This window comes from Phycodurus eques, chromosome 2 (genome assembly GCF_024500275.1).
Source record: "Phycodurus eques isolate BA_2022a chromosome 2, UOR_Pequ_1.1, whole genome shotgun sequence".
NCBI lineage: Eukaryota > Metazoa > Chordata > Actinopteri > Syngnathiformes > Syngnathidae > Phycodurus > Phycodurus eques.
The window spans coordinates 30,203,919-30,228,901 of record NC_084526.1 but is presented as its reverse complement, the minus strand read 5'-3'; the positions used below and the strand labels follow the sequence as shown (position 1 = coordinate 30,228,901).

Here is a 24,983-nt window from a genome sequence, read left to right as displayed (position 1 = left end):
AAACTGGAAACCATAACATAATGGAATTATGATTTGAAAAACAATTTGTACATTCCCCCCCCTCATCAGAAGTATGTTAAAGGTTTAATGTATGAAAGTGTGGCAATGGATGAAATAATCGTACCAGAGCAACATGAAAAAGCCCCAAATTTCCAACAAACATGTTGTATCGCATAGAATGTATAATGTCAATGTATATTTAAAAAAAAAAATATTAATAATGCTTAAATACACAGTCCTTGATGAGATAGCCCAAACATTTTTAATTGGTATTTTTTAAAGTTTATTTTCCACTTCACATGCAATGATGTCGCATCCAACAGTGATGACAAACCTATCCATATGAAACGTGTTCCTGTGTTAACGCTGATCTCGCGATAGCTGCTAACGAGATCAAAAGCGGAAGTAAATAGTCGGCTTGGCACGTTAGCTACCGAGGGGCGTAAATCATGTAATACGTTCCGCGTGCAAATCACCTGCATTTTTAACTGTTCCATTTTATTCTAATTAGTGTCGAGTTAGTGGAAACTGTTGACATTTCGGCGCACTGGAGACGCGGGTCCGTCACAATCAGTTTACGGGCGTCCGATAGCACGTTTTGCGGCCTGGCACTTTGGCTGCTAACTCAGTCAGCATTGTTGCTGCTAAGTTAAGCTAACGGCGCGCTTAGCATCGTCGCAGAAACTAAAGACTCAAGTGGCAACTTACTTCAGCAAATGTCCACAATTACTCGTGGCACATAATATAATTGGGCAGCTGTGTAAAGAAAGTTCGTGCTGGATCTAAAATGATAATTGAAAATCTGGATGCTTTGAAAACATGGCTGTCTAACACACTCGAGCCCATGTAAGTAGAAACGGTAGCTGTTAGCCACAACTCAATTCACACTGCAGCGTCACTTAATATCAATGTTTTTGTCCAACAAACGCACACACACTTACTTAGTAGCAAAATATGAATGTCTTTAATTGTTAGTTTCGATCAAATGTCCATATTACCCCCAAGGATCTGCTGCAATTCAAAAGTTGTTTGTTCTACTATTGTAGCTGCGATGCAGACCCATCAGCACTCGCCAAGTATGTTGTTGCCTTGGTGAAAAAAGACAAAACGGAAAAAGAACTGAAAGCTTTGTGTATCGACCAGTTGGACGTGTTTCTTCAGAAAGGTATCTATCAATTTTACAGTAACACTTTGATTTGTCTTCTCCTCTGACCTGGAATGTGTTTTCTATTGATTATTTTGTTGTTGTTGACTCAAATGCTCTCCCAGAAACTCAGCAATTTGTGGACAAGCTGTTTGAAGCTATAGACAACAAAAGCTATCTGCCTCAGACGGAACCACGACCCACTTTGGTCAAGGTTGAGAAAGATGACCCAAAAAAAGATGAGGTAACTTTGTTTCAAAGTAATTTGTTGCTAATTGTACCAAATCAAAAGAAGGAACAGATCATCATCATATTTATACATAATTTAGCACGTCTGTCTCAACTAACTGATTAAAATTGTAAATGTTAAAATGGTTACTTTGGAAAATACAGCAGCAATTTGGTCTAAAGTAGCCCTGTCACAATAATTTTTTTTGGGACAATATATTTTCCCGGAAACTATCGTGATAAACGATAGGGTCATTGTTTTTATTATGCCTCTAAACTACTGGCTTAATAATGTGTGCTGCTGAGGTTATGCTTAATAAACAGTTAACATACACAACAACTCGGAGCGAGTACAATGTTGCTGTTGTGAGTTGTTGCTGCAGTCGAGCCGGCTGTTTAGCTTCTTACCTCGCGGGCTAGCGAACTTAATAAACAGTTCACTTTCCCTTAAGTGTCTCTGTTGTGTGGATCTACATGTGGCACATTGAGCAAAACTGTGGAGCGTTGGACGCCGACAACACCTGTCCACTGGCCCACCAGCGGCCAATGACACAGCTGTTTCTCTTGCCGTTTGCGTGCTTTGTGAGCCGGCTCACCACAATGCGAATTTATTGTGTCTGGAAAAACTATCGTGTCCATGTTATTTTAAGTTGATATAGTAAATACCATGACAGCCCAAGTCTAACGTGCATATTTTTGTTGTTTAGGCAAATCGAGAAGAAGAACGTGACAAAAAGTTTTCTCGACGAGTGAATAACAGCCCTCCTCCCTCCAGTTCCCGCTACAGTAGAGATGGCAGGTGTGTGCACCAAAAGATAATTTCACATGCAGTGTTTGGTTTCTTCTTTAACTGCCTGTCATGTTGTTATCCAAATTATTAGGAGAGTAGATGATCGTAAAAGAGATGACCGTTCCAGAAAAAGGGATTACGATCGCAACCCGCCCAGAAGGGATTCTTACCGTGATCGCTACAATCGGAGGAGAGGTCGCAGTCGTAGTTACAGTCGCAGCCGCAGCAGGAGTTGGAGCAAGGATCGTACTCGAGACCGGGATCGAGACCGGGATAGGGACAGGGACAGAGAACGAGACAGAGAACGTGACCGGGACAGAGCACGAAGCGGGAGTCCCTCTCACAGCAGAACTCATTCGAGAAGCAGGAGTAGAGGTAACAACTTGATTGTTGTACTGCAAGTGCAGATGTTTGCAGAAAGAAAATGCATTAAATATAAGCATTAGGAGTTGGCATATTTCAGTCTTGATAGCAGCCCAGTCTGCCCTGAATTGAAAGAAAGACCTTGGATACCCAGCACTGCTTAGTAAGAATTTCAAATATCAAGCAGCATGCTATCAAATCTCTTTTTTGTGAAAGGGGAAATAAGCCCACAATTTTTTTTGATTAAGGAATGAATACATTGTATTAGCCATCAATAATCAAAACACAGCATTGTGGTTAATATTGCGTTCGTGAGATAAGAATTAAACAGATATTCATCAGTATCCATCAATCGACTGACCGCCGTTTTGGGCAATGCCACCCTCTGTTAGTGATTGACATTAATGTCAAGACTACCTTCGTCAATGTTGCGAATGTCATGTGACCTTGAAATTGAATTGTGGGTTTACTTCCCCTTTAACTCTAATGGTTGTCACGCTCTTCGTTTAAAGAACGGGATCCTGGAAAGTTGAAGTACGATCACGATCGAGTGGACAGGTTGGAAGGTGCTGATGGTTACACCACAGCTGTACTGGTTTCCACTGCAACCACTTCCCATTTCCCCGTGCCAACACTTAGCAGCACCATCACGGTCATCGCGCCCACTCATCATCACAGCAACAACACAACTGAAAGCTGGTCAGATTTCCACCCAGAGCTCCCTGTGGATCGCGTTCCTTTTAGAGGGCCCCCTCCTCAACCAAGGAAACGGTGCCGTGACTATGATGGTGAGGAAAACAGAAAAGTGGACAGGATGAGCTTTTTGCGGTCACTAAACTCATTTAGACTTTATTTTGGTAATGATGTCATGTCTGTCCTTCAGAGAAAGGCTTCTGCATGAGAGGAGACATGTGCCCTTTCGACCATGGAAGTGACCCAGTTGTAGTGGAGGATGTCGGTTTGCCCAATATGCTACCCTTCCAGCCTCCACCCATCCCAGGTGTGGACGGCCCTCCGCCCCCAGGCCTTCCACCTCCACCACTACTGAACCCCCCACCTGTGAATCTAGGGCCTCCTGTGCCCCCACCAGGCACTCTACCACCAAGCCTTCCGCCAGTTGCAGGTAAGAATCGAGACCATTTCTACTGTATTGTAATAAGAAAATTCACAACATTCTGGAGAATAGGCACTTGCTTTTTGAGTGAAATTTAGAACATTGTGTAAAAGGTTTGTAATTGTTGATGCACCACTGTTCAATGCTATTTTTGTTGAACTTTACAGTTAATAACAACATCTATAATAGAATTAATCACACCTGTTATAGGTATTAATTTTTTTTCCTGCATTTTCAGGACCACCGCCACCTCTTCATCCACTTCAACCATCTGGAATGGATGCGCCTCCAAATTCCATTACGAGTGCTGTTCCCACTATTGTCACCTCTGGCATGCGCTCTTCAGTGCCCCAAATGCCGACACCACTTTTCCCCTCAGGTTATTGTAGTAGTGTGACTTTTATTGTTCTCTAGTAATTGAATGCGTTTGAAACCAATTGACACAATTATTGGTTACACCATTGCTTGCTGTACTCTACCCGCCAGATACCTATGAGACTGATGTGTACAACCCTGAGGCTCCCAGTATCACTAGTAGCTCCAGGCCAGTGTACCGCCACCGGGTCAATGCCCAGAGGCCCAACCTGATCGGCCTCACTATGGGCGATGTGGACCAGCCACAGAAAGGTAGGCCTTATCTGATGGCAAACATTCGAGCAGGTTTATTAGGGAGTCCTATGCAATACACCAGTACCAGAGTTACCTTTGGGATCATTGAATAATACCATATATTTATTGAGTGAATTTTGAATGCATTTGCATGTGGTAAAATAGCTGTTCTATACTTTTCCATGTTTCCACCCTATAAGAACTACTGGATAATGTGCATTTGTCCTCGCCTATGTAATAGTCAAATCCTTTCTAGCAGCGTTATATAGACTGGTCAGTTTAGACTTTGCCCTTCCCTAGACAAGCTTCCAAACAACAGTATGAGGATTGTTATGGATTCTGGCCTGAGGAAGAGACCAGCTGGTTCACATGATGGAGGCATTCTCCACAAGAAACCTTGGTTTGACAGGTGAGACATTATTTAGTAGACTCTTGCAATAAATCTTAAAAATGGATGAACAAAAGACATCTCTGACAGAAATTTATTTTCTTTTCTCAGACCTAATTATAACAAACCCAACCACCTGGGCTATCTCAGAAGAGGTCCCTTTAACGCTCCTAACTCCAAGCTGCTGGTTCGGCAAATTCCTTCTGAACTCAACAACATCAGCAAACTCAATGAACATTTTAGCAAGTTTGGAACCATCGTCAACCTGCAGGTAGGTCACCTTTTAACTGCTGTCATCTTGTTTGTTTCTTTTGTTAGTCTGCTGCCTGACGGTGCAAAGGTAAGCTATTCTGTCCATGATGCATGCAAGCTAATGTGTTACTCCGTGCGTGCACTCATGTGTGTCTGACAAAATCTGATGGATATTTCCATGTCAGTCAAATGTGAAGAATGTCATTTCCCTTTACAGTGTATCATTAGGTCTTTGCATATTGGACTATAGGATGGACATTTGATTCACTATGAGGAGAATGAACAAGCTGGGCAGAAAGACTAAAGTTCCCCACTGAAACTCTTCTCATAGTAGTAAAAGCAAAATGAAACTTAATAAATTACATATAGCTTACTGAAACCACAGTTGTATAGATGCAGCTATCGACACGTTTATTTTGCTCAGGAACCTCCATCCAATCACTTTCCACCTGTCTGTAGGGCTCCAAGTGAGGGATGAGCGTCTCCCTAAGAAAGTTGTGAACTTGTTGAGCAGAGCATTCATCTCAAAATAGTGCCACATCAGAGGTCCGTGTGGTTGCTGCATTCACATTTTTAAGAATCTCTTTAACAAGCAAACTAGTTGACATTGAATTAACAGTGCCCTCTACATTGCTCTTATTATGCAATAAGACAATTATCAGTGACTTGATTTGATTTGTAGTTAAAAATTATTTAAAGGGGACATATTTTGCCAAACCAACTTTTTCTAGTATTTGGGTTGTAATATTGTCTCTATGGTGCCTCAGTAAACATGAAATATGAATTCAAATCCGCCATGCATTCCTGAGTCCTAGATGTTTTTCTGCCGAGAGGCCTGAAATCCGGTCATTCGAATTTCCCGAGCTTATCTACGTAACTAGCGAAGATCTCCGCCTTCCATTTCCGCTCCCGAGCCAGCGCTGTCAATATAACAAACACAAGCTCTCACAAGTGGGTCTACTACACGGACGCAACCAATCGGAGGAAAGGGGACGGCCAAAGCTGATAGAAAACTGGATCAAAGAGAAGTAGCTGTCAGAAGGCTTTTTCTGGATACTCATATGAGAAAACCAAGGTTGTTTTTTTTTTTTTTTAAATGAAATAGACACTTTTATACTAAGGTCATGTTGGAGAGTCACTCTATGGTGGTCTAAATAGCCAAAATATGGACCATTTAACACATTATGTAGTTGATTGGTTGCCATAAGAAAGTGTGTCTCACAAGAAATTCCAGTGGACCCCCGCGTATTCACGGTTCTGTATTCGCAAATTCACCTCCAGTATTTGTAGATATTTTTTAACCTATCCTCCGATATACAGCGGCTGAAATATTTAACACATCACCATTTTTTTTCTCACTAAATATCGTTCCAAAGGTGCTATTGACCTGAAAATTTCACCAGATGCTGGGACCAACCCAAGTAATCCACACATACAAAAAAAGTAGAACAAATAAGATAAAAAATTAAGTTGTGTGTAAACATGTGAAATGACATGGGGGGGTTATTGAACACATGAACAAAGGGAGATGCAAAAAGGCGTGGAAGGCCAAGACAACACCTAAAATCTATCAAACAGCAATCGAGCCCGTTGTCAGTGCAAATGAATATCAGATGGTTCAGTCCTAATTGATGGCCAACAAAAAGGTCTCATTGCCAAGGTGTGAGTCAAGACACATCTCATGATGGGTAAGAGCAGAGAGCTGTCTCAAGACCATCACAAACTAATTGTTGCAAAACATAACGATGGCATTGATTACAGGCGCATATCTAAGCTTCTGAATGTTCCGGTGAGCACGGGTGGAGCCATAATACGTAGGTGGAAAGCCGATCATACCACCATAAATTTGCCTCAATCAGGTGCTCCTCGCAAGATTTGTGACAGAGGAGTGCAAAGAATAATCAGAAGAGTTGTCCAAGAGCCAAGGATCACCTGTGGAGCGCTTCAAAAAGACCTTCAACTAGCAGGAAAACAGAGGTTAATGAACCCCGCCGCCATGGCCTGTATATACGCCCAACATGCAAGACCCCATTGCTGGAAAAAAAAGCATGTCAAAGTTTGCTGAACAACATTTGGACAAGCCAGTTAAATACTGGGAGAGTATAGTCTGGTCGGATGAGAGCAAAGTTGAACTGTTTGGATACCATAATGCACACCACGTTTGGAGGAGAAATGGCACTGCACATCAACCTAAAAACACTATACCAACACTGAAGTTCAGAGGTGGGAACATGATGGTGTGGGGCTGCTTTTCAAAAAATTGTACAGTTAAACTTCACGTTATTGAAGGAAGGATAAATGTGCAAACATTCTTGACAAAAATCTGCTGCCATCTACGACAGGCATGCCCAAAGTCCGGCCCCCGGGCCAAATCCGGCCCGTGTTCATATTTCCACTGGCCCGAAGCCTCTGTCATAAAACCAATAATATGTGGCCCGGCAGTACAAAATACACGCGCAATTTTATATTTCACCACAGGATGGCAGTAAAGTTGTGGCTGAACTCTCGCGGGGCTGTTTTGCGCATGATCTGTTTTTTGCCCATTTCTAAAATGGCAACTGGAAGTAAGAAAAGGAAAGTTGATAGCGAAGGCCGACGTTTCCAGGACAAATGGAAGTCTGAATATTTTTTCACTGAGTTTAGAAACAACTGCGTCTGCCTAATTTGCCAAGAGACTGTGGCTGTGTTCAAGGAGTTCAATATAAAGAGGCACGACCAGACGGCACATGCTAATTACGACAAGCTAACTGGGAACGAACGCAGTGAAAAATTGAAGCAACTGGAAGTTGGTTTAACGGCACAGCAACACTTTTTCACAAGAGGCAGTGAGTCAAATGAAAATACAACAAAGGCAAGCTATGAGGTGGCAACGCTGATTGCCAAGCACTGCAAACCTGAGGGTGAATTTATTAAAGACTGTGTGGTGAAAGTGGTGGAGAACATTTGTCCTGAGAATAAGCAACAGTTCGCCAATGTTTTCCTGGCTCGTAGCACTGTGTCACGAAGGACCGAAGAAGTTTCTTCTGATATTAAGAGACAGTTGGACGCAAAAGGAGTGGAGATTGAATTTTGTTCGTGAGCCTGTGACGAAACGAAACGGATGCATCCGACAGCGCTCAGTTCCTAATTTTTTTTTAGAGGAGTGGACGGTGAAATGAACGTGCGTGAAGAGCTACTTTACCTCCAGAGCCTTAAGGACCAAACAAGAGGGAAATATTTATTTCCTTCTGTTTGTTCCGCCGTACATGACATGAAATTAAAGTGGAATAAAATCACGGGGATTATTACGGATGGCGCACCTGCCATGGTTGGCACAGTGGATTATCAACCCTAGTGTGTCACAAAGTAAGCGAAGAAGGAGGTAAAGCTATAAAACTCCATTGTATTATTCACCCAAAAGTTCTATGTGCCAAACCGTTTCTGTGGATCTCAGTGACGTTCCAGCCCACCTGCAGTTGGAGCTCATTGAGCTGCAGTGTGACACAGAGTGTCACAGCCGGTACCAACAACTCCCTCTTGTCAACTTTTATCAGCAGCTGGATAAAGACAGGTTCCAAGAGATTCGTACATTTGCTAAGAAAATGTTGAGCTTGTTTGGCTCGACATACTTCTGTGAGAAGACATTCTCAGTCATGAACATGAATAAGAACCGCGTGAGGACAAGACTAAGTGACTCCCACCTGCGTGACATCTTGCGCATTACAACCACCGCTTTTGAGCCAGACCTGCCCCATTTACTGCAGTCGAGATCTCAGTATCACCCTTCACATTAATGCAAACATGTTGTTTGTTGATTCTGATGAATAAAGTTTGAGTCAAATTTCATAAAAATACTTTATTTTGCATTTCATTCATTTTTATTTTAACCTTCATTTATCCAGGTCAGGCAGTTATAAGATCTACCTAACAGCAGACAGTATAGTAAAACAGTAAAATAAAAATACAAAAAAGCATTCCCCTCGTCGGTAGCATGTAAAATTAATGCTGGCCGGCATGACAATTTTTTTACGGCAATGTGGCCTCTGAGCCAAAAAGTTTGGGCACCCCTGATCTACGAGGATGATGAAAATGAAACGAGGGCGGACATTTCAGCAGGATAATGATCCAAAACATACTGCCAAGGAAACTCTCGATTGGAAAAAAAGAAAGCTGCTAGAATGACCCAGCCAATCACCTGACTTGAATCCTATTGAATATCTATGGAAAGAACTGAAAGTCAAGGTCCATAAAAGAAGCCCATGGAACCTTCAAGATTTGAAGACTGCTTGTGTGGAGGAATGGGCCAAAAATTGTAACAGGGCAATGCATGCGACTATTTTCTCTATACAGGAGGCACCTTGAAGCTGTCAGTTAAAACAAAGGCTTTTGTACGAAGTATTAAATAAATACCAGTTGGCATGTTCAATACTTCTTCCCTGTACCAATTCACATTATTACACCCAACTTAATTTATGATCTTATTTTGTTCTACTTTCTTTGCATGTATAGATGACATGGGTTGTTTCCAATATCTGGTGAAATTTTTGTCAACAGCACCTTGGGAAATATATTTGAGAAAAATGGTGACCTGTTAAATACTTATTTCAGCCGCTGTATGCTGAAAAGGTCACCTATTTGCAGTTTTCTTAAACGTGGCAAAAAAGTTGAAATATACAGACCCTTTCCAAAAAAATTGAATATCATGGAAAAGTTCATTTAATTCCATAATTCCATTCAAAAAGTTAAACTTTCATAGATTTATAGATTTATAGATTCAGGGCCCACAATTTCATGAATTTCAAGTATTTTTTAAAAATTATTATTACATAATTTGGGCTTCCAGCTCATAAAACTCACAAAATCAGGAATTCAAAAAATTTGAATACTGTGAAGAAATCAGCCCAAATTTCCCAGGCCATAAATGTTTTAAACCGAGTGTCACACACTAATCATCTACTAAACTTTTAAGCACATGGACAGGTTTCCCCAGGTGTCATTAAATTGCTTCAGATTGGTTCAGTTGAGTTCATCTTAAAAAAAACACCACATTCAGACGCATCCGGGAGATGGGCTACAACTGTCGGGTTCCTTGGGTCAAGCCACTTCTGAGCCTGAGCCAACGTAGGAAGCGCCTCAAATGGGCCAAAGAGAAGAAGGACTGGACTGCTGGCCAGTGGTCCAAGGTCCTCTTTTACGATTACTGTAAAGTGTGCCTTTCATTCGGGAATCAAGATCCGAGGGTTTGGAGGAAGACTGGCGAAGAACAGAACCCAAGCTGCTTGAGGTCCAGTGGGAAATATCCACAGTCAGTCATGATTTGGGGTGCAATGTGCAGTGCAGGTGCACATTGTTATCGCACCAATCTACCAGAATGTTTTAGAGGACTTGATGATCCCTTCTGCTGAGAAACTGTATGGAGATGCAGATTTCATCTTCCAGCGGGACCTGGCCCATACCGCCAGAAGCACCAAAACCTGGTTCGATTCCCATGCCATCACAGTGCTTGACTGGCCAGCCAACTCGCCGGATCTAAACCCCTTTGAGAATCAATGGGGTATTATCAAAAGGAAAATGAGGGCCACCAGACCCAAGGACATCTTCCATACCTCCCACGCTGATTGCCTCAATGGCACAGCGCATCGAGGCAGTGATTACAGCAAAGGGATTCCCAACCAAGTATTGATTAACATTGTTTTGAAAGTTCCATATTTTGATTAATTTAATGTGACCCTAATTTCTTTTTTTGTTGTTGTTTTCTACAAAAACTGAGAAGTAAACGGTGTGTTTCTTCACAGTATCCAAACTTTTTAAATTCCTGATTTTGTGGGTTTTATGACCTGGAAGCCCAAATTCTGTAAAAACAAACTTGAAAATGGTTAAATTGTGGGCCCTAAATCTATTATGAAAGTTTAAAATTTTGAATGGAATTATGGAAATAAATACACTTTTCCATGATATTAATTTTTTTTTGGAAAGGGTCTGTATATATTATTTTATTTTCATGGCCAAGCAGTATCTCTATTCTTTTTTAAACTAATTTTTTTTTAGTAGTGTCTCAATTATAGAGACTTACGGTTACTGTCTGCCATAAACGCCAAAAACCAAACTAGTTGTCCGTTTAAAAAAAGAAGGTTGTTCCTACACCCACGATCACTAACTTGTTTCGTTCCCATCACTCGACTGACTCATCCAATTACAAATCTAACAGCAGTGGTTAGATTTGTGATTGACAGCAGTATTGGCTAGATAAGATGGCGGCCATGTCTGCTGTTGCTGCTTTGACTCAACAAACTACGCTAAACATGGCTTCAAGACTAGTGGAGTCCGTTACAACATTGCTAAACCTATCTGTGACTGCCAGTTTGTGTTGTCACTTCTTAGATCCAGTGGTTTCAGGTCAGTAAACACCAAAGTGCTAACTGCTACTACGACCCAGAGGGTTACGATTCAGCAGTTTCCCACCAGCACAGGCTGTCCCAGGGCATTGACACCATCCGTGTAACTCCTCCACAGTCAAATGTTCACAGTAATTCATCAGAATGGTTGATGTGTATGTGCGTGCTTAGCTGTAAGCTGTTTACTGTACTGTATTTTTATGGGTTCAGCGATGTTTGATCATGTTTGTTTTAAATACTTTTAAAGTGTTTTGGATCATAGTTTGTGGAATATTTATGTTCTAAGTAATTCATTTAGTCAGTTATAATCACTCTTAGGCCCTGTCCACATGGAAATGGAACCAATCTTTTTCTTTAGTTCAGTTCAAGTTCCTTGTATACACGGAATCGTTTAAAGAAATTTGCCTACACGAAGAAACTGAAATGCTGTAGTATATGTGCAAGGCCTGGAATGGGGCTGTAACACTGCCACAGTAAGTCACAAATAGGAGGGAATAAGAAGCCCATGCAAGAAAGCATAGAAAGAAAGCAGACTTCTCCGTAGACTGACGACCAGGTCGAAATTCTGCTTGGGAATGAAAGTCCAAATCACCGCCATGATAAAGATTATCAGACACTCTGATCCACAATTGTTGTGATGTTGTTGCAGTGTATGTACACGGCGATGAAAGCGAGGGAAGCACATTTGAGATCTATCCACCCTAGAACCCGATTTAGAAAAATTATCGTTTTTGAGCTTCCAAAACGCCGGCTCTGTGTGGGCAAAAAGTTAAAAACGATTTAAAAAAAACTTTGTGGATTTGGTCATCAATTATTCACGGGAATTGTCTGTTGGCGGTCGGGCTCGATCCCTATCCCCCTCGATTACTGGGGGTCCACTGTAAATCTTTAGTTTACTAAAGTAAACTGGCATTACGGTATGCTTTTGCAGTTTGTTTTTGTTAATTGTAAGCAATATTTTCACAACTATTGGTATCATCTCCATTGTTACCATTTTTTAAAATATAGTGTGTTTTTTCAAAGGTGGCCTACCAGGATGACCCAGAGGGTGCACTGATACAGTTTGCATCCCCAGATGAGGCCAAGCGGGCCATACAAAGCACAGAGGCTGTCCTCAACAACCGCTTTATCCGAGTACATTGGTTCCGGGAAAACGGAGGTGATGTACCAGGACAGGGTCTGTCTCACGTACAGCAGTTGCAGTCACAGCCAGCCATGGTAAAATGTTCTTTTTGATCTCTGGTAGAATAAATTGGCAACATAGTCTGGGTAGAGCTTCACACCCTACATAAAGTATAATTCATATACATTGTTTTGGCATTGTTTAATACAGAAAATTCAAAATGGTTTGTTTTGGATTATTTACACAATGTCCTGTTTGGACAAAAAGTACAGCAATGACAATACATTTTTAAGCAACAACATATGCTGGGTAGAGAACTCAATTTTTTGTATTTTTTTTTAGGATTTATTTAAATCTCTCTCGAACATTCAGCAGTCCTCAGCGACATCGCTGAAGCAGTCTGTCAAAGATCGCCTTGGGCCTCTTCTCACTGCAAACTCTGAGCCTTCACAGGACTCCAACGTAACTTCTCAGGTGTGTGGGAGGGCTGTAAGTCTGCTTGTCAAAAGTAAAGTATTTGTATTGACATGTTACTCCCCCTTACTCCACAACTCATTCAGAACACTGCAAAAGTGTCAGTGAAGGAGCGTCTGGGTTTCGCTGCCAAACCTGCTCCTGTTGAGAAGGCAAGTGTTAGCCAACCAGATCCTTTTGTTCCTTTATACATTGTATAAAAGTTTTTGTATTCACATTTTACGCAATTGCAGGTGTTTTCAACCTCTGCGGGCCTCTCAAAGACTGTATACAATCCTGCAGCCTTAAAAGCTGTCCAGAAAACCACAGATGACTCTCTAAAGAAGAAACAGGTGAGAGGAGAAATGGTGCTTTAAGAATGAGAATCCTCTCTGTTTGCCAAGTATGTTACAAATACACAAGGAATTTGTCTCTTGTAGTTGGAGTCGCTCTAGTACGACGACGGACAGCCATTTTGACAAAAAATTATTTTGAATGATAAAAACACACTACGGAGAGTCACTTAGCCTCTAACAATTTAATGGCAAGAGGGTAGACACTGTTGGAATGTGTGCTTGTTTTAGTTTTTCATTGATCGATAGCGCCTACCCGAGGGAAGGACCTGGAAGAGGTGGTGACGAGGATGGGGAGAGTCCAAGAGGAGTTTGCATTCTCTTGTCTTAGTTCTGGCAGCGTGCAAGTCGTCAGGGGTCGGTAGGGGGTATCGAAATTTTTTGCGGCAGTCCTGATTGTCGGTTGCTGTCGGAGTTTTCAGCGGACCCCCACTATCCGCGGAGGATAGGGAGGCCGGACCATGAATAGCGAAAAGCTGTGGATAATTGATGGTCATTATAATTGCATTGAAAAAAAAATTATATATATGTTTTTTCAACCCCCAAAATTCTTGAATGTTTGGATACACTCCCAACAAGCGTTTTTGGGGTTGGTTTCCCCCAAAAAAGAAATGAAAAATATGTGTATATATATATATATATATATATATATATATATATATATACATATATATTTTTTTTTATTAATTTAAAAAAATCCATGAGTAGGTGAATCCGCGAGTGCCAAACCATAAGTATGCCGGGGTCCACTGTATCTATTAATTTTGTAAGCCATTATAAGCATTATGCACAGTTTGAACCAGGGCTGCACAATAATTGAATTTTAACCGTGACTGCAATTATGGCTGCCATGATTAAATGAGCTTGATCGTCGGTGATATAATTATTTATGTATTATTATTTTTTTTTTTACATTTAAAATGCAGGCACTGCTGCATTATAAGAAGCGCTTAATTTGCAGCAGTGCCTGCAACCTAGTCAGTCAGCCACCAGGGGGTGAACGTATGTTTAAGGCTTAAGCGCCGGCACTGCGCTCTGTGGCCAACTTCAAAATAAAAGTCTAAAATGAGATTAATGTCCAATGTAGTAATTTATGAAGCTTTTATTTGGAAGTTGAACCTCAGCACGTTGGCGGAGAGGTGGCCTGTCACAGTAAGACACTATTAACAATAGTGATCGGCACGGCAGCTCTTTTGAGTGTACTGAATCCTTCGAATCAATTCTTTAAAAAGATTTGTTCAAAAAATTCATTCACCAAGTTGTTCAGTTCTTTTTCACAAAATCATTCAAGTGCTTCCTCATTCAGCTAATGATCCATCCCTCAGTTTCACGTTCACTGAAGGACTATGCATTATTGTCACGTGTTGTAAACTAGGAAAGGCTAGGAGATAAAAAATATTTTTTAAATTTAATTAAACTAAATTATCACTTATCTCAACAAGCTCTCGAACACCTGCCTTCCATTGTGACTCATGAACATTTGTGCAGCGAGCTCAGCTACCGAACATCCTTTCGCGTCTCCTTAAGTCCAGCTAGACTCTCACCGGTCGGTGTGACTTTTCTGCATTCCACCGCGGTGGACAGCATCGCTGACAGCAGCCCCCGCCACCCGGGCTTCCTGCTCACTCACCTTACTGTTACTGTCATCTGATTAGTGGAAAGCGTCTTTGAGTGTGTAGAGAACCTCTGTATAAGTTTAATGTATTAATATTATTAAATAAAAAGCTTTAATAATCGCATTAGAGACAGAGGGAATTCATGTGTACGTATAAACATTTATTGTGCTTGACTGACTCAACACTGGCCGTTAGCTTGAAGAAACTGCTGCTAGAAAGCTGTCCCCGCAAGGACGTCAGGACTTGTGGTTAAAATCACTCATGAGTGCGTGCACTGCGTAATATGCCGTTCCTTGCGCAAACATATCACTCATACTAGTACATCGCTCCTTAGCGGATCACAAACGAAGTTCAACGAACGAATCATTCCTCAGGTCCTCAGTACACCAGTTCACTGAACAAATCACTCAGTTCACTTAAGTCCCTTCCCCGCCTACATGGCGCCGCCTGACACTGGCTGCTCCATGGTCATTTGCCGAAGTGAGTGACAACGCTGGCGAATCGCAAATCACATGGCAGTACGTTTAATGAAGTCCCACTCCCACGCTGGCTGCTCATTGATCATTCGTCAAAGATTCAGAAGTGAACAGCTAAGCCAAGCTAAAAAAACAAATCATTTCATCAACTGATTCATTTCGTTCACTAACAAGATTCGTTCTTCTGAACGAAACGTTCGCGAACGAAACAACACTAATTAACAATTGCAGCGGCTCACTTGACTTCAACTTTCGGCTGGCCTGACCCCAATGAAAAAACCCTGGGAGTAAATAGGGATATCACAATTTTTTTTTTTGAGCAGTTTGTGACCGTGCACGACTGACCAATGGTCATTAATTAAGTTAGCCCTTGGTAAAGTAGAAATTTATTTATTTATTTTTTTGGGGGTACTTTAAAAAAAAAAAAAAAAAAAATTATCTATAATTTATTCCTATTTAAAGATTCATTTTGCATTGAAAACTTTTACATATTGTTTTTTGAAAAGTAGTGCAATAAAAACAAAGATTTTTCCTGAACATGAGGATTAATCGTGATTAATTATCGTTATTGCAATATTGATCCTGATTATTATTTTGGCCATAATCGTGGAGCCCTAGTTTGAACATTATCGCTGCCCTCTAATATAGGAACATAAAAATTTTGCTTAAATAAGAATTAAATTACAATGCATTACATGTAAATGTTCAAATTGTACCTAAATATATGTTCAAAACATCCCGTTCTAAAAGTGTAAATGAAAATGTATTGTACTTAAAAATTAAACACAACAGAACCGTAAATGTCCTTTAAGCCACCCTAACATTAAGCACAGTTTGAACATGTACGGTAATTCAGTGATTCTTTCACATCCAATTCCCTATATTGTATCCAAAACAATACTCGTACCGCACATTTGAGAACCATTGTTGTTGGGCAAACGAATGAAATTAAATTTATTTTCCGCGGTCATCTTCAACAACGCATTTGTAATTTTTAAACGCAAAGTATTTGATGATGTCCCATAAATACTTTCACAGGAAGCCCTAAGGCTACAACAGGACGTACGGAAGAAGAAGCAGGAAATACTGGAGAAGCACATCGAAACACAGAAGGTAAGATCGTCTGGAGGATTGGACTGAAGCAGGCTAAGAAAAGTGTCATAAAAATGTGTATCTTTTACGTTCATCATTTAATGATGATTAAAACAAGTTGACTTTAATATTGATTGCAATACAGAGTTTTATTTACAGTCCAATATTAGAAGTATCCACAATTATCAAAAGCTAAGTTTTGGATGTTTACAAGATTGATGTGTGTTTTAGCTTGATGACGGCATGAAGATGCGACATGCAGTATTTGACAACACTGATTGCATTTGCAACCTTGTTCCACTTGTGCCCCTGTCGTCCGCAGCTCCTGATCTCCAAACTTGAGAAGAACAAAACAATGAAAGCAGAGGATAAAGCCAAGATCATGGAAACCTTGGGCACTTTAACCAAGAGCATCACCAAATTACAAGATGAGATAAAAGTCATCTCAAACAGCAGCAACAATCTACTGCACACAGTCAAGAGCAAGGCCCAAGTAATACTTAGTGCATGCTTAGCACACACATTCATTGTTATTGTATTCACTTTTTTTTTTTTTCGGGAGTGGGGGGTGGTGGTTCATTTGTATGTGATTTTCAACTTGATTCAGTGAATGCCCAGTTGTTGCTGGGAATATGTTCCGAACTCACCAGCAATAAGTGAAAATCCGCATTATAGAGAAACCATTTGCATTTTTGTTTGTTCTTTTACCTTTCCCACACACTTTTGAACTCAATTAAACATATTGAAACACACTTTTTAAAATGCACCTTTTAAATATTTCATAACACCAACCAAAGACGATTAAACATTGTACATTTCAACACCAAAATGTTCACTCAGTATACAGTAGTTTCGTCAAACAAAACTTCTGTAGCTTAATGCTAACATATAATGAGTAACGCCGTAGACAGAGAAATGAGCCTCGCCGTTACAGTACAGTAATTATAAACCCTTAAAGAAATGCTATTGTAGCACACACGGAACAGCAACACTGAAATAAGAGCATACAACAATATTCACAGGCAAATATTGTCGCTGCTCTGTGGGATCGACTATAACTGGAGCTCACTTGGGGGCTTCTCTGCCTCTTCTTCTTGCTCTTAAAGTGGCACTAAGCAGGCCCAAAAAATGGGATGTAAATTCGACACACCACAGAGAAGAGTAATGTTAACAAGCCTACGAAATTTGAATGAATACAAAAAATTGCTAAGTATATAAAATCAGGTTTCAAAACTTGCATAATTGCCACCTCTCAGCTCTCAGACGCTGTGGGCTTATCTAATGGATGCACCAAAAGGAATCAAAGATACTGAAGGCGTGATAGCTTATACTATGTAAAATCACGTTAGGAGTCTCAACTTCAAAATTTAATGGTTATTGTGGACTAGAATCCTAAAAAAAGCACACAAGTTAACTTACCCTTGTTGTTGGTGACATAATTTCACACCTGAACAGGGCACCCGACAACAGATGGACGATATGAGGAACCCCAGGTAGTTCAACAGTCGGTATTGCCCCATTGTCTCTGGTCAAAGTTTACAAAACTATCCGTCATGAAACGCGCACTGCAGAGTCGGCTTGTGGGGTTGATTTTCAGCTTGCCATCTGCGTGTCTTTAAAAAGTCAATCCATTGCTTTTTGTATTTCATTTTTTGGGAGCTTAAAAAAATGTCACCGAGCTGTTCTGTAAATTGAGGCATCCAGCGATTATGCATTTTCGGGCTGTAGCCATCGATAGCTTGCTAACTGCACGCTGGAGTGGTAAATGGGTCTTGTTATGGAAGCTAAGCACAGCTAACTCACAACTAAACAGCATAGCCAAACGAAATGACGTCACTTTGTACTGATATAGTGGGGGAGGGAACTTGCGCTAGACAGTATCACAGGGCTGTGTTTTAGCCCCGCCCCCCAAATCAGGAAAATTCAAACGGTGAAAAAGATGTTTAAGCTATATCTCAACAATTCAGCACTATATTGTTAAGTCTTTGCATATGTTTTTAGCAATTGAAACGTGTAATGTATGTAGAAACAAAACACAGATATCTGCTTAGACTCTTTGATTACATGCTCCATGTCTTCCTCCAGACTTCTGTGCGGGCACACTGTACTAAGAAATAACAAAAGTCTTATATTTTAACCAATGTTCTGTCTTCATTGACTTTCTATGAAAAAGAACAGAACGTAATGTGCTTTTTCCTCCCAGGCTCAGAGAGAACTTCTTGATACAGAGCTGGACCTGTACAAGAAGACTCAAGCTGGAGAGGACACTGCTTTGTTGAAGATTAAATATACCCAGCTGCAGATAGAGGTACAGTATAACGTCACTATTTTCACTCAAAAAACGTTCCTAGGAAGTGATGTCCCGATCCAATTTCTTCACTTCCGATCTCATACCGATATTCCACCCTTGAATTTTGGCTGATACCGGTCTGATCCGTTATTGGCAATAATCATGCATATACTACTTATTTTGTAGTATTGAATGTTAGAAAACGTTTGACAAACAGAACAATAATCAGCAACACTAGGTATGAGAAAAACAGACCCATTTATTATTAACCAATGGGTTACATAAAGTAACTTTAAAAATAAGAATGTTGTACAATTGAATCAAATAATAAAAAATTAGGAAATCCTGAAAAATAACTTCAATAAAACCAATAACAAAAATATATATTTAAATTGCAACATAAACACTGCTTAACTTAAGCATATTCTACATTTTAATAAATTAAATAAAACACAAATTCAAAAAACATGAAAAATAATCTCAATAAAAAATGAATACAAATTATACTATTATTTTTTTTACTGTCAATGCAGCCCTATGGGGGGCACAAGCCAGTGCAAAGTGGAGGCCAGTCCCAAGCCCGGATAAATGCAGAGGGTTGTCAGGAAGGGCACCCGGCTTAAAATTTTGACTGGTTAGAGCGTCAGCCTCACAGTTCTGATGACCCGCGTTTGCATGTTCTCCCCGTGCCTGCATGGGTTTTCTCCGGGCACTCCGGTTTCCTCCCACATCCCAAAAACATGCATGAATTGGAGACTCTAAATTGCCCGTAGGTGTGAATGTGTGTGTGAATGGTTGTTTGTTTGTATGTGCCCTGCGATTGGCTGGCAACCAGTTCAGGCTGTACCCCGCCTCCTGCTCGATGATAGCTGGGATAGGCTCCAGCACGCCCGCGACCCTAGTGAGGAGAAGCGGCTCAGAAAATGGATGGATGGATGGATGGAAATATGAGCGTTCATCAAAATAATTCCATACCGGATCGGTCGTGGCCCGGGTTAACAATGTCCAGCTCCAGCGCCGGTGGAAATTCAGCTACTGTGGGTCAAAGAAAAAGGAGAGGTGGAAAGCGGGTTCTTAGGCAGAAAGAGAAGAGCAAAGCGCAGAGCCTATAATTGAATGTGGGGACTTTGAATGTTGGGACTATGACAGGAAAATCTTGGGAGTTGGTTGACATGATGATTAGGAGAAAGGTTGATATATTCTGTGTCCAGGAGAGCAGGTGGAAAGGCAGTAAGGCTAGAAGTTTAGGGTCAGGGTTTAAATTATTTTACCATGGAGTGGGGTTATTTTAAAAGAAGAGTTAGCTAATAATGTCTTGGAGGTGAAAAGAGCATTAGATCAATTGATTAGGCTGAAACTTGAAATTGAGGATGTTATGTCTAATGTGATTAGTGGCTATGCCCTACAGGTAGGATGTGACTTAGAGGTGAAAGAGAAATTCTGGAAGGAACGAGACGAAGTAGTTCTGAGCATCCCAGACAGAGAGAGAGTCGTGATTGGTGCAGATTGGAATTGACATGTTGGTGAAGGAAACGGGTGATGAATAGGTAATGGGTAAGTACGGCATCCAGGAAAGGTACTTGGAGGGACAGATGGTGGTAGACTTTGGAAAAACGATGGTAATGGCTGTACTGAACACATTTTTCCAGAAGAGGCACGAACATAGGGTGACCTACAAGAGCGGAGGTAGAAGCACGCAGGTGGATTACATCTTGTGCACACGATGTAATATGAAGGAGGTTATTGACTGTAAGGTAGTGGTAGGGGAGAGTGTGGCTAGACAGCATAGGACGGTGGTGTGTAAGAGGACTGGTGGTGGGGAGGAAGATTAAGAAGACAAAGGCAGAGCAGAGAACCATGTGGTGGAAGCTGAGAAAGGAAGAGGTGAGACAGGCTCTCGGTGGACAGGAGGAGCTTCCAGAAGACTGGACCACTGCAGCCAAGGTGATCAGAGAAACAGGCAGGAGAGTATTTGGTGTATCTCCTGTCAGGAAAGGAGAGAATGAGGCTTGGTGGTGGAACCTCAAAGTACAGGATATCATCCAAGGAAAGAGGTTGGCGAAGAAGTGGGACACTGAGAGGACCGAGGAGAGGAGAAAGGAATACATTGAGATGCGACGTAGGGCAAAGGTAGAGGTGGCAAAGGCCAAACAAGAGGCATATGATGACATGTATCCCAGGTTGGACACTAAAGAAGAATGAAAAAGAGCTTTACAGGTTGGCCAGACAGAGGGATACAGATGGGAAGGATGTTCAGCAGGTTAGGGTGATTAAGGACAGAGATGGAAATATGTTGACTGGTGCGAGTAGTATGGTGGACAGTTGGAAAGAATACTTTGAGGAGTTGATGAATGAGGAAAAGGAGAGAGAAGGAAGAGTAGAAGAGGTAAGTGTGGTGGGCCAGGAAGTGGCAATGATTAGTAAGTCGGAAGTTAGAAAGGCATTAAAGTGGATGAAAAATGGAAAGGCAGTTGGTCGTGATGCCATTCCTGTGGAGGTATGGAAGGATCTAGGAGAGGTGGCTGTGGAGATTTTGACCAGCTTTTTTAACAGAATTCTAGCGGGCGAGAAAATGCCTGTCCTCAGTTCCCAAACGTTTGCTGAATGTTGTTAAAAGAAAAGGTGATGTAACACAGTGGTAAACATGACCCTGTCCCATCTTTTTTGGAACGTGTTGCAGCCATAAAATTCTAAGTTAATGATTATTTGCTAAAAACAATAAAGTTTAGCAGTTTGAACATTAAATATCTTTCCTTTATAGTGTATTCAATTATAGTTAGGTTGAACATGATTTGCAAATCATTGTATTCTGTTTTTATTTGTTTAACACAACGTCCCAACATCATTGGAATTGGGTTTGTAGAAGTCTCGATCGATAACTTGTTTTTCACAGACTTTGAGGAATATATGCCAGAATACTGTTATATTGCCACTTTGTACGTGGTTATACAGCATTTGTATACCAATATTCATTATTTTGAGAGAGATACTGTAAGTGCTGCAAGTTCAATCCTCATTTTCGTTAGCTCTTCAATGGTGTTTTTCATTCATTGTTTTGGTAACTTTGAGCTAGCGATTTTTGTGAACAAAAAAGAAGAAAGAAATGAAGGCTGTGATGTATTTGAACATTCATTAGGTGTAATTATTTTGTGATGTGAGTTTAGTTTTACAGTGAACTTCAACTGGAGTGTCAAGAAACGACTTTAAGGAAGCAACAGTCACTCTTACTCCTTGTTACTATGTTAGCACCTTTTCAACCAGTTAGTGTGATCACGTGGGCTCTGCATGCTGTCCGGGCAGTGCTGGATAGAGAAGTAAAGAGCACTAAAATCTGAGATATTAGATCCAGTCTGTTCCGATCCTCGTCTATGTGCTGACATTGGACCGATTTCTGATCTCAAAGATCTGATCAGGGCAACCCTAGTTCCCATTCGGCTGATGTGTTACTCATGAACCTGTCTAAAGTCATATTTGAGTTGTAATTTTGTCTGTTTTCCTTTTGTCTACCCTGTGTTCCTCTGTTTAGGCTGCCAAAAGGGGACTGCTGTCACCAGGCCGAGGTCGCGGGATCTCAGCTCGAGGGCGTGGCACACCAAGGGCCCGTGGAAGAGGCGCCAGAGGACGGGGAAGAGGTGTTCCACTGCATGCAGTTGTGGACCATCGACCTCGCGCCTTGGTGATTTCTGGTTTCACCGACACAGAGCGGGTAGAGCTGCTACCACATTTTGCCGTAAGTCTGCTTATTCGTACAATAGTCGGACTAATACAGTAGATGTCCAATAGATGGCAGTCCAATCCACCACTGCACATAGGGGCTATTATACACTAGAAGAGTGATTTCCAGCCACTGTGTTGCAGCACATTTGTGCGCTGTGAGATGTCATCAGGTAGGCTATTCTGCTTATCCAATTTCACTTAATTGGTTTCAAATTATTTACTTACTACAAGTGATGTATCTTTGTTTGTCTGTCTATGCCACTGATGTATAGCGACAGGAAAAATTATTTAATGCTCTCCTACTACATGGGAGATGATACAATTAACATGTGTATCTACCAGTTGAATAATAGCTTTGCCAGATTTCACACTAACTCAATTTGTAAATTGACCCAAGATCATCATTATTGCAGTGGCATTTCTGTTAGGTGTGCTGTGAGATTTTTCTAATGTATAATATGTGCCTTGGATCAATGGTTGGGAAACACTATTAGAAACAATCACATAAGGTTCCTAAACAAAAAACTAAATAATATATGTATGCATAAAGTGCCGCATGAAGTGATGTTGCTGTCATTAGACTGATTGTGAAGTGACCAATGCTCCATGTTCACAATTTTGAAGCAATTCGGAGAAATAGAAGATTGCCAGATTGAGGAAAACAGTTTTTCTGCAGTCATCACCTACAGGACAAGAGCAGAGGCAGAGCAGGTGAGTCGCCTTCTAATTGTTATCAGAAATGTAAGACAAAATTACATTTGCACTTTTACTGTATTGTTTCTTTGTTTTGGGTGTTTTATTAACCACAATGTTTTTTTACCCCTCTTACAATGTGTTTTCATCTTGTATGTGTTTGTTTTGTCAAACTACAGGCAGCCCTCCATGGCATCAAGTTGAATAACCAGAATTTACACCTGGCCTGGCATAAGCCTGCCATGACGCTGAATGCTGCGGCTGCGAACGAGGCAGAGCCAGAGGATGATGAGGTTTGTGCCATTTCTCACTGTCTGGCAATTTAATAGACATTTGTCTTACTGCTTTCTACATGATATAGGTACATCTCAAGAAACTAGAATTAGAAAACTACCGGTACATGTATTTCTGTAGTTCAATTCAAAAACTCGTATTGATTCACTACACAGAGTAAACCATTTGATTATTTTATTTATTATTTTGATGATTTTAGTTTGCAGCTAACGGAAACCCACATTTTACCATCTCCAATAAATTACAGTGTTACTTAAAAAAACAGTCAAAAAGATTTGAAGATGGGAATGAGGTTGGATTTGGCCTTCTGAAAAATATTTTCTTGTATTGAATCAATCTGACGGCAAGGTAGACGATTGGTTAGTACATCTGCCTCACAGTTCTGAGGACCCGGGTTCAAATCCGGCCTCACCTGTGTGGACTTTGCATGTTCTTCCCGTGCCTGTGTGGGTTTTCTCATGAGTACTCCGGTTTCCTCCCACATTCCAAAAACATGCATGGTAGGTTAATTGAAGATTCTAAATTGCCCGTAGGTGTGAATGCGTGTTTGTTTCTATGTGCCCTGCGATTGACTGGCAACCAGTTCAGGGTCTACCCTGCCTCTCGCCCAGAGTCAGCTGGGATAGGCTCCAGCACGCCCGCGACCCGAGTGAGGGTAAGCGGTATGGCTGGATAATTTGAATTTCACTTCTGGAATTATAATGCTCAAATACAATAAACTCTCCTACAGTATTTTAATTTCTGAAATCCAGTGAACTCTCCTACGGTATTCAAATTTTTTAGAAGTACCTGTAAGAGCAAGAAGCCTGAGTGCAAAGGTCTTAGTACCGGCATAGAACACAAGAGGGAGCCATTACACAAGACTGCTCAGATTAGAATTTAAATGTGCAGTCAATGAAGCGTGACCCTTTTTTTTCCATTATTTTTTTAAATACAGCTCTTGTATTTAAGATCATTATCTTGAGCATGTGTATCTAGTGTTTGTATGTGTATGCTCATAGCTTGCCTTTTTTGTTTTTGTTTCTCTCCAGTTCCCAGAAGAGTCACTGAGCGATGATGCCTTGCTGCAGGACGACGATGAGGAGGAAGATGACAACGAGCCTCGCTCCTGGCGCAGATGAAGATTATTTCGATGTTGTTTCGCAGCTGAGTGCAACGATGACCAGATGTCTAGCAGTTTATTTATTTCAATGCCAGTTTATAAATCTGACTAGGCACCTTGGCTTGACTTCACAAAGATGTAACTGGTTGAAAAAAAAAAAAACATGAATTTTGATTTTTATATGTATTCCAGATGCATTTTTTTTAAATGCTCTTAATGTAGAATTATGTTATTCTTTTGTAATATGGATCACGTAACTCTATAGTTTGTCTGGACATGTGACAGCTTGCTGAATTATCAGTTTGAGAAAACAAATCCTGTATTACTATTTAATGAAATGACAGACCATAAAGCTTTTGCAGAATAGTATTACATCAATTGGTTAAAAGCTCATGTAAATATTTTATGTCTGGGTTGATTCGATTTGTATGAAAGCTTATTTCCTCAGTTATTTTCTTTAATTTTGAATTGTGTAAAAAAACAAAAATAAAAAATAAATTGAAATGGTCAGA

At 40.7% G+C, this 24,983-nt stretch overlaps 1 protein-coding gene across 1 annotated transcript; it reads left to right on the top strand.

The window, feature by feature from the left end:
- The first annotated feature begins 398 nt into the window (after positions 1-398).
- Positions 399-24,977, top strand: rbm26 (RNA binding motif protein 26). The gene is made up of 22 exons (XM_061670220.1): positions 399-846; positions 1,047-1,165; positions 1,270-1,388; positions 2,080-2,171; positions 2,254-2,537; positions 3,038-3,313; positions 3,409-3,648; positions 3,878-4,018; positions 4,126-4,266; positions 4,549-4,657; positions 4,748-4,907; positions 12,286-12,480; positions 12,728-12,859; positions 12,946-13,011; positions 13,093-13,191; positions 16,322-16,396; positions 16,698-16,868; positions 18,579-18,683; positions 22,192-22,395; positions 23,007-23,093; positions 23,255-23,368; positions 24,401-24,977. The coding sequence occupies exons 1-22, from the start codon at positions 788-790 to the stop codon at positions 24,488-24,490; spliced, it is 3,078 nt and encodes a 1,025-aa protein (XP_061526204.1). The 5' UTR covers positions 399-787; the 3' UTR covers positions 24,491-24,977.
- The last annotated feature ends 6 nt before the right edge of the window (positions 24,978-24,983 follow it).

Bases quoted from the DNA above. Each gene is read 5' to 3' on its own strand.
- rbm26 (XM_061670220.1), top strand. From the start codon at position 788: ATGATAATTGAAAATCTGGATGCTTTGAAAACATGGCTGTCTAACACA. The intron at 4,908-12,285 runs GTAGGTCACCTT...GTTTTTTCAAAG, and splicing joins GAACCATCGTCAACCTGCAG to GTGGCCTACCAGGATGACCC. The intron at 12,481-12,727 runs GTAAAATGTTCT...ATTTTTTTTTAG, and splicing joins TGCAGTCACAGCCAGCCATG to GATTTATTTAAATCTCTCTC.